This window comes from Acyrthosiphon pisum, chromosome A3, assembly GCF_005508785.2.
Source record: "Acyrthosiphon pisum isolate AL4f chromosome A3, pea_aphid_22Mar2018_4r6ur, whole genome shotgun sequence".
Taxonomy (NCBI): Eukaryota; Metazoa; Arthropoda; class Insecta; order Hemiptera; family Aphididae; genus Acyrthosiphon; species Acyrthosiphon pisum.
This window is the reverse complement of record NC_042496.1, coordinates 19,952,018-19,964,642: the sequence shown is the minus strand read 5'-3', so window position 1 is coordinate 19,964,642 and position 12,625 is coordinate 19,952,018. Positions and strand designations below refer to the sequence as shown.

At 26.7% G+C, this 12,625-nt stretch overlaps 3 protein-coding genes across 5 annotated transcripts; 1 reads left to right on the top strand and 2 right to left on the bottom strand.

The window, feature by feature from the left end:
• On the bottom strand, positions 1-3,679 carry LOC100169143 (uncharacterized). Its single transcript, NM_001163230.1, is given in 10 exon segments — positions 1-65; positions 112-217; positions 286-331; positions 565-590; positions 592-617; positions 687-816; positions 869-911; positions 2,949-3,012; positions 3,366-3,464; positions 3,521-3,679. Coding segments are annotated over 9 exon segments (546 nt in total). The 5' UTR covers positions 3,454-3,464; positions 3,521-3,679; the 3' UTR covers positions 1-48.
• Positions 3,680-3,846: 167 nt separating this feature from the next.
• On the top strand, positions 3,847-6,628 carry LOC100573397 (nucleic acid dioxygenase ALKBH1). Of its 3 annotated transcripts, none has more exons than XM_029491283.1 (6): positions 3,847-4,069; positions 4,142-4,256; positions 4,321-4,474; positions 4,698-4,770; positions 5,403-5,508; positions 6,251-6,628. In XM_029491283.1, the coding sequence occupies exons 1-6, from the start codon at positions 3,971-3,973 to the stop codon at positions 6,328-6,330; spliced, it is 627 nt and encodes a 208-aa protein (XP_029347143.1). In that variant the 5' UTR covers positions 3,847-3,970; the 3' UTR covers positions 6,331-6,628. The 3 variants fall into 3 exon arrangements, with proteins under 3 accessions (XP_029347143.1, XP_003245836.1, XP_029347144.1); XM_003245788.4 differs by lacking the exon at positions 6,251-6,628 and adding an exon at positions 5,681-6,006 and having other exon boundaries at positions 5,403-5,599; XM_029491284.1 differs by lacking the exon at positions 6,251-6,628 and adding an exon at positions 5,681-5,823.
• Positions 6,629-9,054: 2,426 nt separating this feature from the next.
• LOC103309950 (cactin-like) lies at positions 9,055-9,682 on the bottom strand. The gene is made up of 2 exons (XM_029491285.1): positions 9,308-9,682; positions 9,055-9,240 (listed from the first exon to the last, which is right to left on the bottom strand). The coding sequence occupies exons 1-2, from the start codon at positions 9,458-9,460 to the stop codon at positions 9,055-9,057; spliced, it is 339 nt and encodes a 112-aa protein (XP_029347145.1). The 5' UTR covers positions 9,461-9,682.
• Positions 9,683-12,625: the final 2,943 nt, after the last annotated feature.

The following is a 12,625-nucleotide window of genomic DNA, read 5'->3' as shown; positions in this document are numbered from 1 at the left end:
AATGAGTCACCTTCTGAAGTATTAGCAATAGGAATGTTTCTTGGGAATTCGTCTAAAAATAGAAACCAACACTTTAAATAATAACAACATAACAAAAAAAAAAAAACAGACCTTTGCTTAAATTAGAATATCCTGTTTTGTCTTTAATAAAATGCTTGTTATTGTCATCACAGGTATGAAACTTCTCTACTTTCAATGTAGCTATATCATTTTGCACCTAAAGACAACAAAACAGTATTATAGGTATCAAATATTATATTATTTTATTTTAATGTCAAAACAAACCATTATTTTATCTCGCTTCTTTTTCTTCTTCTTTTTTTTAAATCTACTAAGTGCATAACAATAAAATACAATACTATGAATAAAAAAATATTTTAATATACATTTACATATTAATACATGTATTATTTGTTTGTACATTTCTGTAGAACTTTATTTAAACGTGCAAAGAGCAGTCACAAGATTAAAATCAGGGAATACACAACAATAAAAATGTTTTAATGTAAATAATGCACAAAATTAAATAAGTAACTTATTATTTAAACCTTTAATGATACTTACAAAGAGTCGCCTTCTGAAGTATTAGCTAATAGGAATCTTTTTTGTGAATTCATCTAAAAATGGAAACCAATAATTTAAATAATAATAAAGAAATAATAACATCATAGCAAAAAAAAACAGACCTTTACTTAAATTAGAATACTCTGTTTTGTCTTTATTCAAATGCTTGTCGTTGTCATCACAAGTCTCAGTATAAAGCTTTTGTATTGTCAATATAGATTTATCGGTTTTTAATTTTTTATTATTTTTTACCTGATGAAGATAGTATTAGTTTTAAATATAACATTTTTTGAAGATTACAAACCTTTTTTTTGTCTTCTTTTTTTTTTGTTTTTTTTTTTTTAAATCTACAATAAATATTACAAAAAAATACAGTGTTAATAAACGTTGAGAGTATAACATTATAAATCTCTCAACATACCATATATTTTATAGTGAATGAAAAGGGTCTAGTACTAGTTGCCTGCCAATGGCCAAGTAAAAAATGTATAAGTGTTTCATATACGATTCAAATATTTTTAGTAAAAATATTATAATATTTAGGTATATATATTTATAATTTAAATTATACCCATTACAGTATTACCAAATGTTTTTTTTTTATTGACTAATTATATTTTAATTTTTAATAGGTATATATTATATGTAAAAATGTATATAATACCATACTCTGTTCTATCTAAGAGTGAACCGCTTTTGCGCATGTTGACTGAGCCACCGAACAAAGCCTGACCCTCCATGCGATGGCTATGTGTTCTGTGATTGGCGGACAGTCATTGACAGCCGTCATCAGTCGTCTGGTGCCTGTTTTAAAACTCTCACCGATGTTCGGATTGTGGTAGGAATGCGCGGATAAAACGTGTTTTGGTCAGCCGAGTGGTTCACTCCTTAGATGGAATAGAGTATAAGTAGGTATATATCTAAGAACCATATTTTTAAATTGTAGAATTCTAAATATCTAAAAAAGAATATGTTTAAGGGGCCCGGTACCGGTATTTCAAGTTTTCTGAAATTCTATAAAATTTGAAAATTAAATTTTATATTTTAGTTTTCACTTTAATTATAATCTTTTCTACTAATCTACTACCCTATACTTATTTAGGGAGAGGGGGTTGATAAGGAAAGTTAAAAGAATATTACTCTCTACAAGTTACAAAATAAAAAAAAAATAAAATTTGGTTGATTTTACAGGAACATTATTCCCATATAGAGTGTATTTTTGTGTACAAAATTACATGTCATTGGCACCAGGCACCTTAACAATATTAGTTATTATATTATTCTCAATGATTTTAATATGACATTCTTTTTAGACTAAAAATAAAACCCCAGTACTTAAATAAAATAGAATAAATATTCCTAATGTTCATCATTATTATATTTGGTATATTTATTTTATAAGAAATATAGTTTGTTAATATAATTTTAATTTATATAATTAGTAATAATAGGTTTATTTTAAAATATTTAATATACATAAACTCATATACTTACATGGTAGGTATATCCTAGTGAAATTCATGAACCACTTCTTAATGCAACTTATTTATAACTATGAACTACATGATCATCGGAGACAATTTGTAGATTTAAGTATACACCGTAAAAATAATATTATGAATTGATTTAAAGATGCATAAAGGCAACACTTATTCCAAAGGGTTGGAAAATGTTGAAGACTTATTCATTACAGAATTCATAGAAAAAATTAATTTTGATATTCGAGAACATTCAGTCTACATTTCGTTAAGAGTATTGTATTATTGATCTTATAAAATTTGTACTTGTTCATTTATCGAGTTGTGTGTAGGTAATTCATAGTAGGAAAAAATATTTTTAATCTAAAAATGACAGATAGGTATATTAATTATAATTGTTTTGGCTGAATAAATAAATAAACAAATATTCGACTGAATTAAAATAATTTATCAGAGAAAATGAGTGCAATAATTGTATTTAAGAAATAGGAAATATAAGCATATACTGATATAATTATCTGATATAAAAATTCATATTTTCAGTATATTTGACAAGTTTAAGGATTATTAAGAGAAAATGTAAAGGTTTTTTTAAAGTATAATAGAATAATAATTTAAACTAGATATAGTTTAACCTGAATATCTTATTTATTTTATAACAAATAACAATAATAATAGTAAAACAAGTTTTAATGTTAAATAAACTTCTATGATGAGCTCTTCATTGTAATTTTATTTTATTAATTATAACAATGAACAATAATTAAAACAGTTATTCAATGTAAAAGAGTAAAAGACATACTAACTAAATCTCTACACAACAACTTATAGTGTATAACCGGGGTGGTATTTTTATACTTAAAATAAATACTAAATTATTTCATAATAACAGGCAAAGGTACTTACAATATCAGTTCTGTCTCATCTTCAGCTGAAGCATTGGAAATAGGAAGATAATTTATCAACTCATCTAAACATTGAGATAAACTTATTAGATATTTTATTAATCAAATAATAACATTATATAATAGCAACAAAAACAACAAAAACAACAGACTTTTGTTTAAATTGTTAGCCCTATTTGGTCTTTCTTGGAATACTTGTTATTGTCATTAAAAATTATGTCTATTTGTAACCTAAGTTTGCCTAATTGTAGATCTGATTTAGAACCATTATCAATTAATATCTAAGAATCATCATTATTGTGAAAAATAACAAATATAGAAGAAATCTGAATAATATGCATTATCACACCAGACACCTTTGCACCAACAATTACAACTGCGTACAGAACATCAATGGATAAAAGAAATTAAAATTTACCTTTGGGTGTTTTATGTTTCTTGCGTTTCTGAATTTCACGTTTTATAATACTTGCTATTGTAACAAAATCTTCTGTTCTGGTATCCATGCTTCTTCATTCTAAAAATTATAATCATAAATAAAATTACATATAGGTGGGACTGGTAGGTATTTACTGTTTCTATTGAATAATTAAGAACCTTCTAAATTATGACTTATTTATAAGTACCTACATAAACAATATATAATACATAATATTGTTTACCCAAGTCAAAACAATTTTTATTAATTTGTAACACGGTTTAAATCTTAAACCGTGACGGTTATCTAGTAAGTTGTATATAACCATAGTAAAAAAATTACTATGTACATATTATCTATTGCTATTGAGAACCACGTTGGTAAAGTATACCGTAAACGGTTCTCTCTACAACCGTGGGTGGGAGCCACAGCCGTGATAATTTTGATAACATTACAACTTGACAAGATTTCAGTATAAATAAATATGTATTTTACTTTTGAGTGATAGGACTATTAACGTCGAAAAATGTAAATTTAAATAATAATAGAATATTTATATAAAAGTTAAATCATATTATATTATATTATGTTAATTTGGTTTTAAAATGTTTAAAGAATGTTTCAAGTTTTACAAGCAAATTAATTCACTTGAACAACAAATAGATGTTATAGACTTTTCAAATGAAGTCAATACCAAAATCATGGTAAGTTATTAATTTTCTAAAATGTAAAAACTTAAAAATATTAATGTATTTATGATTATTATTTTATTTTAGAAACCTAAGAAATTAACATCAGAATTTTTTAACAATGATAAAGAAATACTGGATGATCTTGGTTTAAAGAGTGATTTATCAGATTGGAATTGTTATGATGTTTTAAATGTACCTGGTAAAATATCAAAATCATTATTAAAATCAATTTTTAGTATTATATGTATGTTTGACATATCTAGGCTTAATTTTTATTAAAAATCCATTTACATCAACTGGTCAGAAATATTGGATGAAACGGTGCATTGTAGACTATACGAGGAAGCCAAATCGATTAAATATTGATGCCCACCATATCCTTGGCGATGGAGAAGATTGGTGGACTACAACAAATAAGTTAGCTGTAAATTATATTTATGAATTATTATGGTTAATATTAAAATCAATGATAATTTATAGTAAAGCTAACAAAGGTATTATTTACTATTTTAGTCTTTTCAACACAATAATAAAGCCCAAAGAATTATTTTATTTTATTTTATTTATTCATTTAGATTGGGTAGATTTAAATTGAATGAATTTTATTTCATTGTTGCTTATAATTTTTTTTCATTTTTAGGAATGGAAATGTGAAACTTAGAGATCAATTACGATGGGCCACCCTTGGGTACCACCACAATTGGGATACAAAAGTTTGTTTCAAAATAGATTTATATATTTTTTATATTTGCTCATACATAAATTATTTTTTTAGCAAATTCATAAAATTTTAATTAAAAGCAAATTCCCAAAAAAAATGACTTAAGAGGATGTCACACCTGCATGTGTTGTCTGTCTTACACACGTACAACATAGACAAAACACATTACGCAGTCTGAATATAATTCGCTCAATTTTGGTTCTAGAGTAAAAATACCTATTATAAAATTGAATTGTGACAATATTTCTGATGGCATGACGGTGAGAATTTTCCATTATTCCTAATATAAAGTTCATTATATCATTTAGAAATAGCAAACATTTTAACATTTTTAAATGACCTTTAACTTTTCGAAGTTTTTCAATAACAACTCACCGTCTTGCCCTCTGAAATATTATCATCTTTTAATTTTGTAATAGGTGTTTTTATCCTAACACCAAAATTTAGAGAGTTCTACACAGACTGCATAAACGCGTTTTGTGTATGTCGTACGTGTGTAAGACTGAGAAAACACTTGAAGATGTGACATCCTCTTAATATAATCTAAGCAACACTTTTTATAAGTCATTAGTATTTATAAAAGTGAAATAGATTAATAATTTTTATCATACAATTTTAAATCAGGTGTATTCTGAAACCGCAAAATCCAAATTTCCAATGGACTTATTTAAGCTTAGTAAAACCATCATCAATTTATTAGAATTCCCGGATGAATTTAAAGCAGAAGCAGGTATTGTAAATTTTTACCATCCGTCATCAACACTCTCTGGACATACAGATCACTCCGAGTATAATCTAAGTGCCCCACTATTGTCAATCAGGTTAAAACAATAAATACAAAAATTGTCTACAACGTTAAATTAACTGAATGTATAATATCTATGTGGTTATGTGTCTTTCAGTTTTGGTTTAAGTGCCATATTCCTTATTGGAGGACGTTCATTGGATGACAAGCCATCAGCTATACTTTTAAGGTCGGGTGATGTTATTGTTATGAGCAAGGAAAGCCGATTATTTTACCATGGTGTACCAAAAGTGCTGTTACCTAAAAATGATCAACATTTTAACAATGACAATGAGTTGGAGGATCCTTTTAAGAGCTTTATGCAAGTTACAAGGATTAATATAAATGTTCGACAAGTGAATAATATCGTTTTAAACAAATAATTAAACTTAATTGTATACCAAACTGTAAACATTACCCACAAATAAATTATTTATATAAACATTTAAGAGTACTATTTATTTTTATTTTAGTACCCAATTTCATACTAAATATAAGAAATTATATTCAAGTTTCTGTATTAATATATTAATGTAATATAATAAATACTAAATATCTAAAATAACAAATAAAATATAGGCTAGTGCTACTCATAACCAAATGTGGTTTAACAAAACATTACCTACCATTCTACCTCCTAACTGATTAAAAATATTTTGTTGTATTCACCTTTACTAATTGTTTACAGTTCAGAAACAGGTTGAGATGGTTTGTTCATGTTATGAGGAGATGCATTTCCAATACATTGAGAACTGCTATCGAAATTAACGTAAAAGGAAAGAGGGAGAAAAATACCGAAGAAGACAGATAAAAAGAATATAGAATGCCATGAAAATAGCTGGTGTGAGTAATGAATATAATATGGGGGCAGATCACGTGCCAAATGGGGTTATGAGACAAGAGTGACCAATCCACATATTTCAATATTTGGGAGCAAAGAGAAATAAGTTGTTCACAGTTCTTGCTTACAACATCACCCTTAACATACGCATAGATCTGGCATTTGGAAATATGAAGACATAATCGTCTTTGTTACATTATTGGAATAAGTTACACAATTAAAAAAATATTTTTATACAAATGCAATGTGTGTTTTCTATTATAAACTTATTTTTTTTTAGTACCATCACTTATTGAGGCAGTAAAATGCTTTAATTTTCTACTTCACAGTAATATCTTTTCTGGTAAAAGTGAATTTAATTGATACTTTGAGTGGTCAAAAGGAAAAATTCTCAATTGTTTTCAAAAGCATCAAGAAAAACAGATTTTAAATAGTTTTATTGAATAAAAATATAGATATATTTAAGGCAAATGGTTAGGTTACCAGCCCTCACAAGAACCGGCCCATTGGGAAATTTCCCGATTTCCCGATAGGCTAATCCGCCCCTGTGTACAGCATTGATCCAGGTATGTTTTTAACATAAAATGCATTTATATAGGTACTCAAAATCTTTAAATATGCAGTCATATAAATTTAGTAAAATATGCAACATACATTTTTGTATTTCAATTGTATGGTTCATGAAACAAATTTGTATCGAATCAGATTGACCAGCTTCCTGGGAATGATGCAAATGCATATAGTTCCTAGCCCTGCTCATAAGTTACTGTGTAACATGGAAAATAATTTAACTCGTTAAGTTAGAAGTTACTTCGATAAAAAAAAGTAACTCATTATGTAACTTTACTGTAACTTTTTAACTTGTTAATGCCCAACTTTGAGTACCTATAGACGTATAGTGTTCCATACATAAGTAGGTAAGTTTGGTTGAAAAATAATGATACAAAATCTATCTTATATACTAGCTGATCCCGTGCACTTTGTTACCCGTTAAATGTACAAACTGTTTATGACTCAAACTTTGTTCAATGCGTTATTTAATATTCGGTGTGTGATGTTCTAGATTTATCTTAACTTTTCTGTTGCCCAGGATAAAAATTCTGATTCACAGCAGTAAATTATCAGGTAGGCAATCTACCTGCGGTAGATCGTGGACCCCGTGCTATTTGTACGTAAGTGTATAATTTAACTCTACGCAATATCAAAGTTATACCAAGTTTGTCGTTTTTACTTAATTCCACCTACGATGGATTAATATAATCAATTAATACAAAAACCTAACCTAACCGTACTAAAATCCAATGAGCAAAAAAAAAACAAATTTAACACTTTTTAAATTAGCCTATCTTCTTCCCAGTGGTCTAATCTACCCAATTAAGAGCCGAGGCCATAACTCCGGAATTACTTATAGCACATCATACAAACTTAGATAATAGCCGATTCTCAGACATATAATTATTATATTGATACAAATAATAATATTAATCAACAAACATGCCAGATTAACCAATAGCAACCAATATATAATAGGTACACTATTATTATTTTTATAATAATATATTTTTTTTATATATATATATAACCAATAGCAACCATTTATAAACAAATATTTCTACCGTAAATTATCAAAATCCCTGTTTGAACACTTCTATTATTTTTTTCTGGACAACCCTTATCACTTAGGGGTATGAAAAATAGATGTTAGCCGATTCTCATACCTACTGAATATGCACAAAAAATTTCGTCAAAATCTGTCAAGCCATTTCGGAGGAGTATGGCAACGAAAACTGTGACACGAGAATTTTATATATTAGATATATATTTGTAGGTATATAATATATAGGTACTATTAGGTAGGTATATTATTCATACTCAAAATTTAAATCTCTATTACCTAGTCTCTAGTTTATTACACATTTTAAGTGGCAAGATTTCATGTGATTGATTTAGATAGTTTTATAGATTTAAATTTACTTATTAATATGTACACATTTATATGATAGGTAGGTATGTACAATACTGAGCACAGAACTGATTCTTTTCTATATACATTATTTTTTTGAGTAAAAATTCTTGTTTTGTACTTAGTAGATACCTGTATATATAATATTATTTAATTATATTATTCTTAGGTATATTGGACTAGACATATAATTTTTTGACCATCACCAAGAGCTATCTGACCTTTAGTACACATAGATTTAAATATTACTTTACATCTAGTCTAAAGTCATTTATTATGTTTGGACTTCGACTCTCAAGCATAAATGATTAAAGAAGTGATAATCAGGTAAAATGTTATGAAGACAAATACTTAACTAATGTTTCACAAGAATATGTGTATTAGTCAGTAGAAAATGTATTAATATTTTTTTGCAATTTCATTAATCACATTTTTAAGAACAAACTAATTTGTTCCAGCAACATTTCTTCTCCAGCTAGGATAAAGTATTAGTTTCGTTTCAACTTGTTAAACACAATTATTTTCATGTTTACATACTATAATACACCAATAGAAAATTTAAAGTTTTTACATTTTGAAAATAGTCTATTTTCATTAATGATTAATGAATAAACAAATTAATGAGTAGTTGTAGTTTAATTAATTTATGTACAAACATGATGATAAAAAAAAAGTAATATAAATGAAATTATCTTCTACATCGATAGCGTTTGAAATGAAACCATAACTGAAAAATATTGTTATGAAACTGGCAACGAAATCCTCTTTTATAGGATTCCCATTCTCTGTTTACAATCTTGAATGCAATATCTTCATGTGGAGGACCAGCATGGAATCTCAAGACTGCAAATTCTGGGTTATCTCCGCAAGCAGTCAACAAAAGTATTAATATTAAAAATAAATAATATGGTATATATTTTAAATTGTTGTTTTGAATTTACCAAGAAATATTGTGGAGTTGAACCTTTATTTATTAAATCTTGATAAAATATATTAAGCTTATATCTTTGAACAATTTTTGGTGGAGGATTATCCATGTCATAATGAGTTATATTGTACTTATTCCACTCAGATCCAGTATGTACCCTATGCATATTAAATTAATTTTAATACAACATTTTATAATAGGTAATTTAAACATTTAAAGTAAATACAATTTATTCTATTGTTTACCTATTTAAATATCTAGGTTTTCGTGGTCGGTACTTATCCGACCATAAGTATACTTGATGATCCAATTCAGTTTCGACTGAAAATTCAGCTTCTTCGTTGGTCATACCTTTTCTTGCTTCTTTTTTAAAGCCATTTCTTCAACAGCCATAACATTCTGTAAAAAAATATGTTATTCATAAGGATAGATAAATTAATTTGAATGAATATTATTGACAAAAAGTTTTTTTTTAGATAGATTATTTTAACACATAATATTATTTATTGACTGTGTATACATTATTATATGTCTAAGGATTGACTTTGCCATAAATTAACTTCTTTACTCATTTTATTTATCTTTGATAAATATCTAAACAAATAGCCTTATTACTATTCAATTGGCATCAAATTTCAGTAGCTGTCAATAACCATAGAATCATATAACTGTCTAATGTGTTAGTCAAGGTACAGTTATTTATGACAACTAATGTTATACCTTTTTCAAAGTCTTGAATTAATATTATTATCATAGTTAATGCATAAAACATATGAAATTGACACTTTTGAATTATTTTTTACATGTGGTAAGCTTACTTCAATACCCTGTGTACTTGCAGTCTAGCAAACATCAGGTGTTTTTCGTCATCCATTTCTGATACAACTAAGGTGCCAAGTTCTAAGCTTTAATATATACAGGGCTATACCCACAAGCATCATATTCTGCAGCACATTCTTCTATAATATTTCTGGCTTCTTGTTCAGCATCACTAATTAAAAATAAATTATAATGTTGGTTAAGACATAAGAATAGATTTAAATATTAAATTCACCTTATATCTTCCCCAGAACTTTCTATATTTAAATTTTCTTTTCTTGAAAGAGATTTTTCGGTAGAGGTTGATGGTTGATCTTGACTTAATGGCTCATTAACTTTAGCCAATTGTGGACGGATTTTCTGACTACTATTTCCTTCTTCTGGATCAAATTGAGAATCGTCCATCTTTTGTTGAGCTCTTAATACTTCAAGTTTTTTCTTTAAATTATCTTGGTGCCGACTCCAAGTCGTGCTCTACAACATGCGCTATATATATTATTATTATTAAAAAACTTACCTAGTTTAAATACAAACTTTTCATAAAAAAAATTTAATTTTATCAATAGTAATCATTATTAATCATGCATACCCTTTAGTTGTGACAGTAAAGATTCCCAGTACCCAATATCAACCCCTTCAGCTCTACTATTGATTTTTTTTTCAATTTGAGTCTTTAGTTGGTCTAACTGCTCAGCAGTTTTAGCCGAGCAGAAAATATGAGAGACTTCGTGAGCTACTGATTGATGAATTCCTTCTCTTCGGCCAACAGCTAAACATATTATATTTAGTTTATAAATATAAAAATTATTCAATACATAATATTTTTGGTGGTACAAAAATGTTAACACTATAATGTATATGTTATTATAGGCATTATAGTTACTATATGTATTGGAGCCTAATAATTCAATTCCAAATTGAATAAAACAAAATAAAACTAATGTCTAACCACTCAACAGTAAATTTGTAAATTTTAAACATATTGTATATATAATAAATTATATGTGAAATAATATTTTGGAAAAGCAAAAATGCTTCAAAACTGTGAAATAAAAAGTAAAAATATTTCTTTTTCCACAAGCTATAATTATACAATTAATTGTATAGCTTACCAACTTAAACATATTGCATATATTACAATCAAATTCGTTAATTGGGAAACAGACATCATTTTGGGAATTAACTATGGTCCTCTAAAGTTTAGTATAATATGCATTAATACTTTTAACTGAAATTCCTAATTTACAAAAGCTACAAAATATTTTTTATAACTTCCTTTTTATGGTACTTAAAATTTTATTTTATAATTATTAATAATAATTTACCTACTATACCTACATACTAATAATTTTTTTTTGAAAACTGTATTGGACGCTTTAAAAAAATATATTTTGGGGATAAAGATGGGCCCCGGAATCGTGTCCCCTTTAATCCGGGCTTGAGAACAACTCGAATGTTAAAAAAATAAGCGAGTGGCTATTTATAAGTATGATATAATAAAACATAACAATATGCTTGATATAGTATAACAAATAATCATTATATAAATATATTTGCCAGTTCTAAATTTTATTTTATTTATAAACTGTAGGTGGTCAAATCTTATAGCTCAACTAACAAGGAACACATGTAATTTTGTTTAGAGGTCTTAGAAATGCCTATGTGAGCTATAGATTTGTTTCAAAAAACCAAGAAGGTAAATACAAAAATTTATTTTGCTTATTTTGGGATATTTCAATGTTTAAGCATTTAAACATGCTATTTTGCTTTTTTTGTGAATATTTCAGTACTTTAGCCTTCAAAACATTTGATTACCGCTGCGATAATATGCAATAAATAATTCTGATGTAATATTATACATTTTTTTTTTATACTTAATGTTTTTGTATATTTTAATATTAATATTATATGAATATACTAAAGTATATCTTAATTTGTGGATATGAGCCTTGGTCATATGATATTCATTATGAGGACACCGCTCACATTAATTGTTGGTCCTGTCATGCACACGCAACATAGCAATTCAATTTTCCTAATTTTATAAATATTCTTACTACACTTTGTTACCTATACAATTATTTTTAATTAAATTACGTAAAGGAGAAATAAACTGTGCACTATGATGTCTTTATATTTGTATTTAAAAAGTAGTTTTAAGAAGTTAAACATTAATTTTTTGAATACATATAGCTCGGCTTAAAATAAAAGGATCAACACAAATCCAAGATCAGAAACAGTTTATGTTCTCCATTGTATTTCCATTAATTAATTTATTGTTATATTTATATATATATATACATATATATTTTCAAGATTTAATATTTGTTTCAATTACGATGCTATACTATATTTAATTTAAGAGTTTACACCCGTTTACAATGAGTTTTATTTTATGTGTTATTATAGAATCTAGAAGAAGGAACCTTCGAAACTGATTGAAAACATTGTACCCATAGTCATATGAACAGGGGTGGATAGGTAATATTTATGTTACAGGGAAATATTTAAA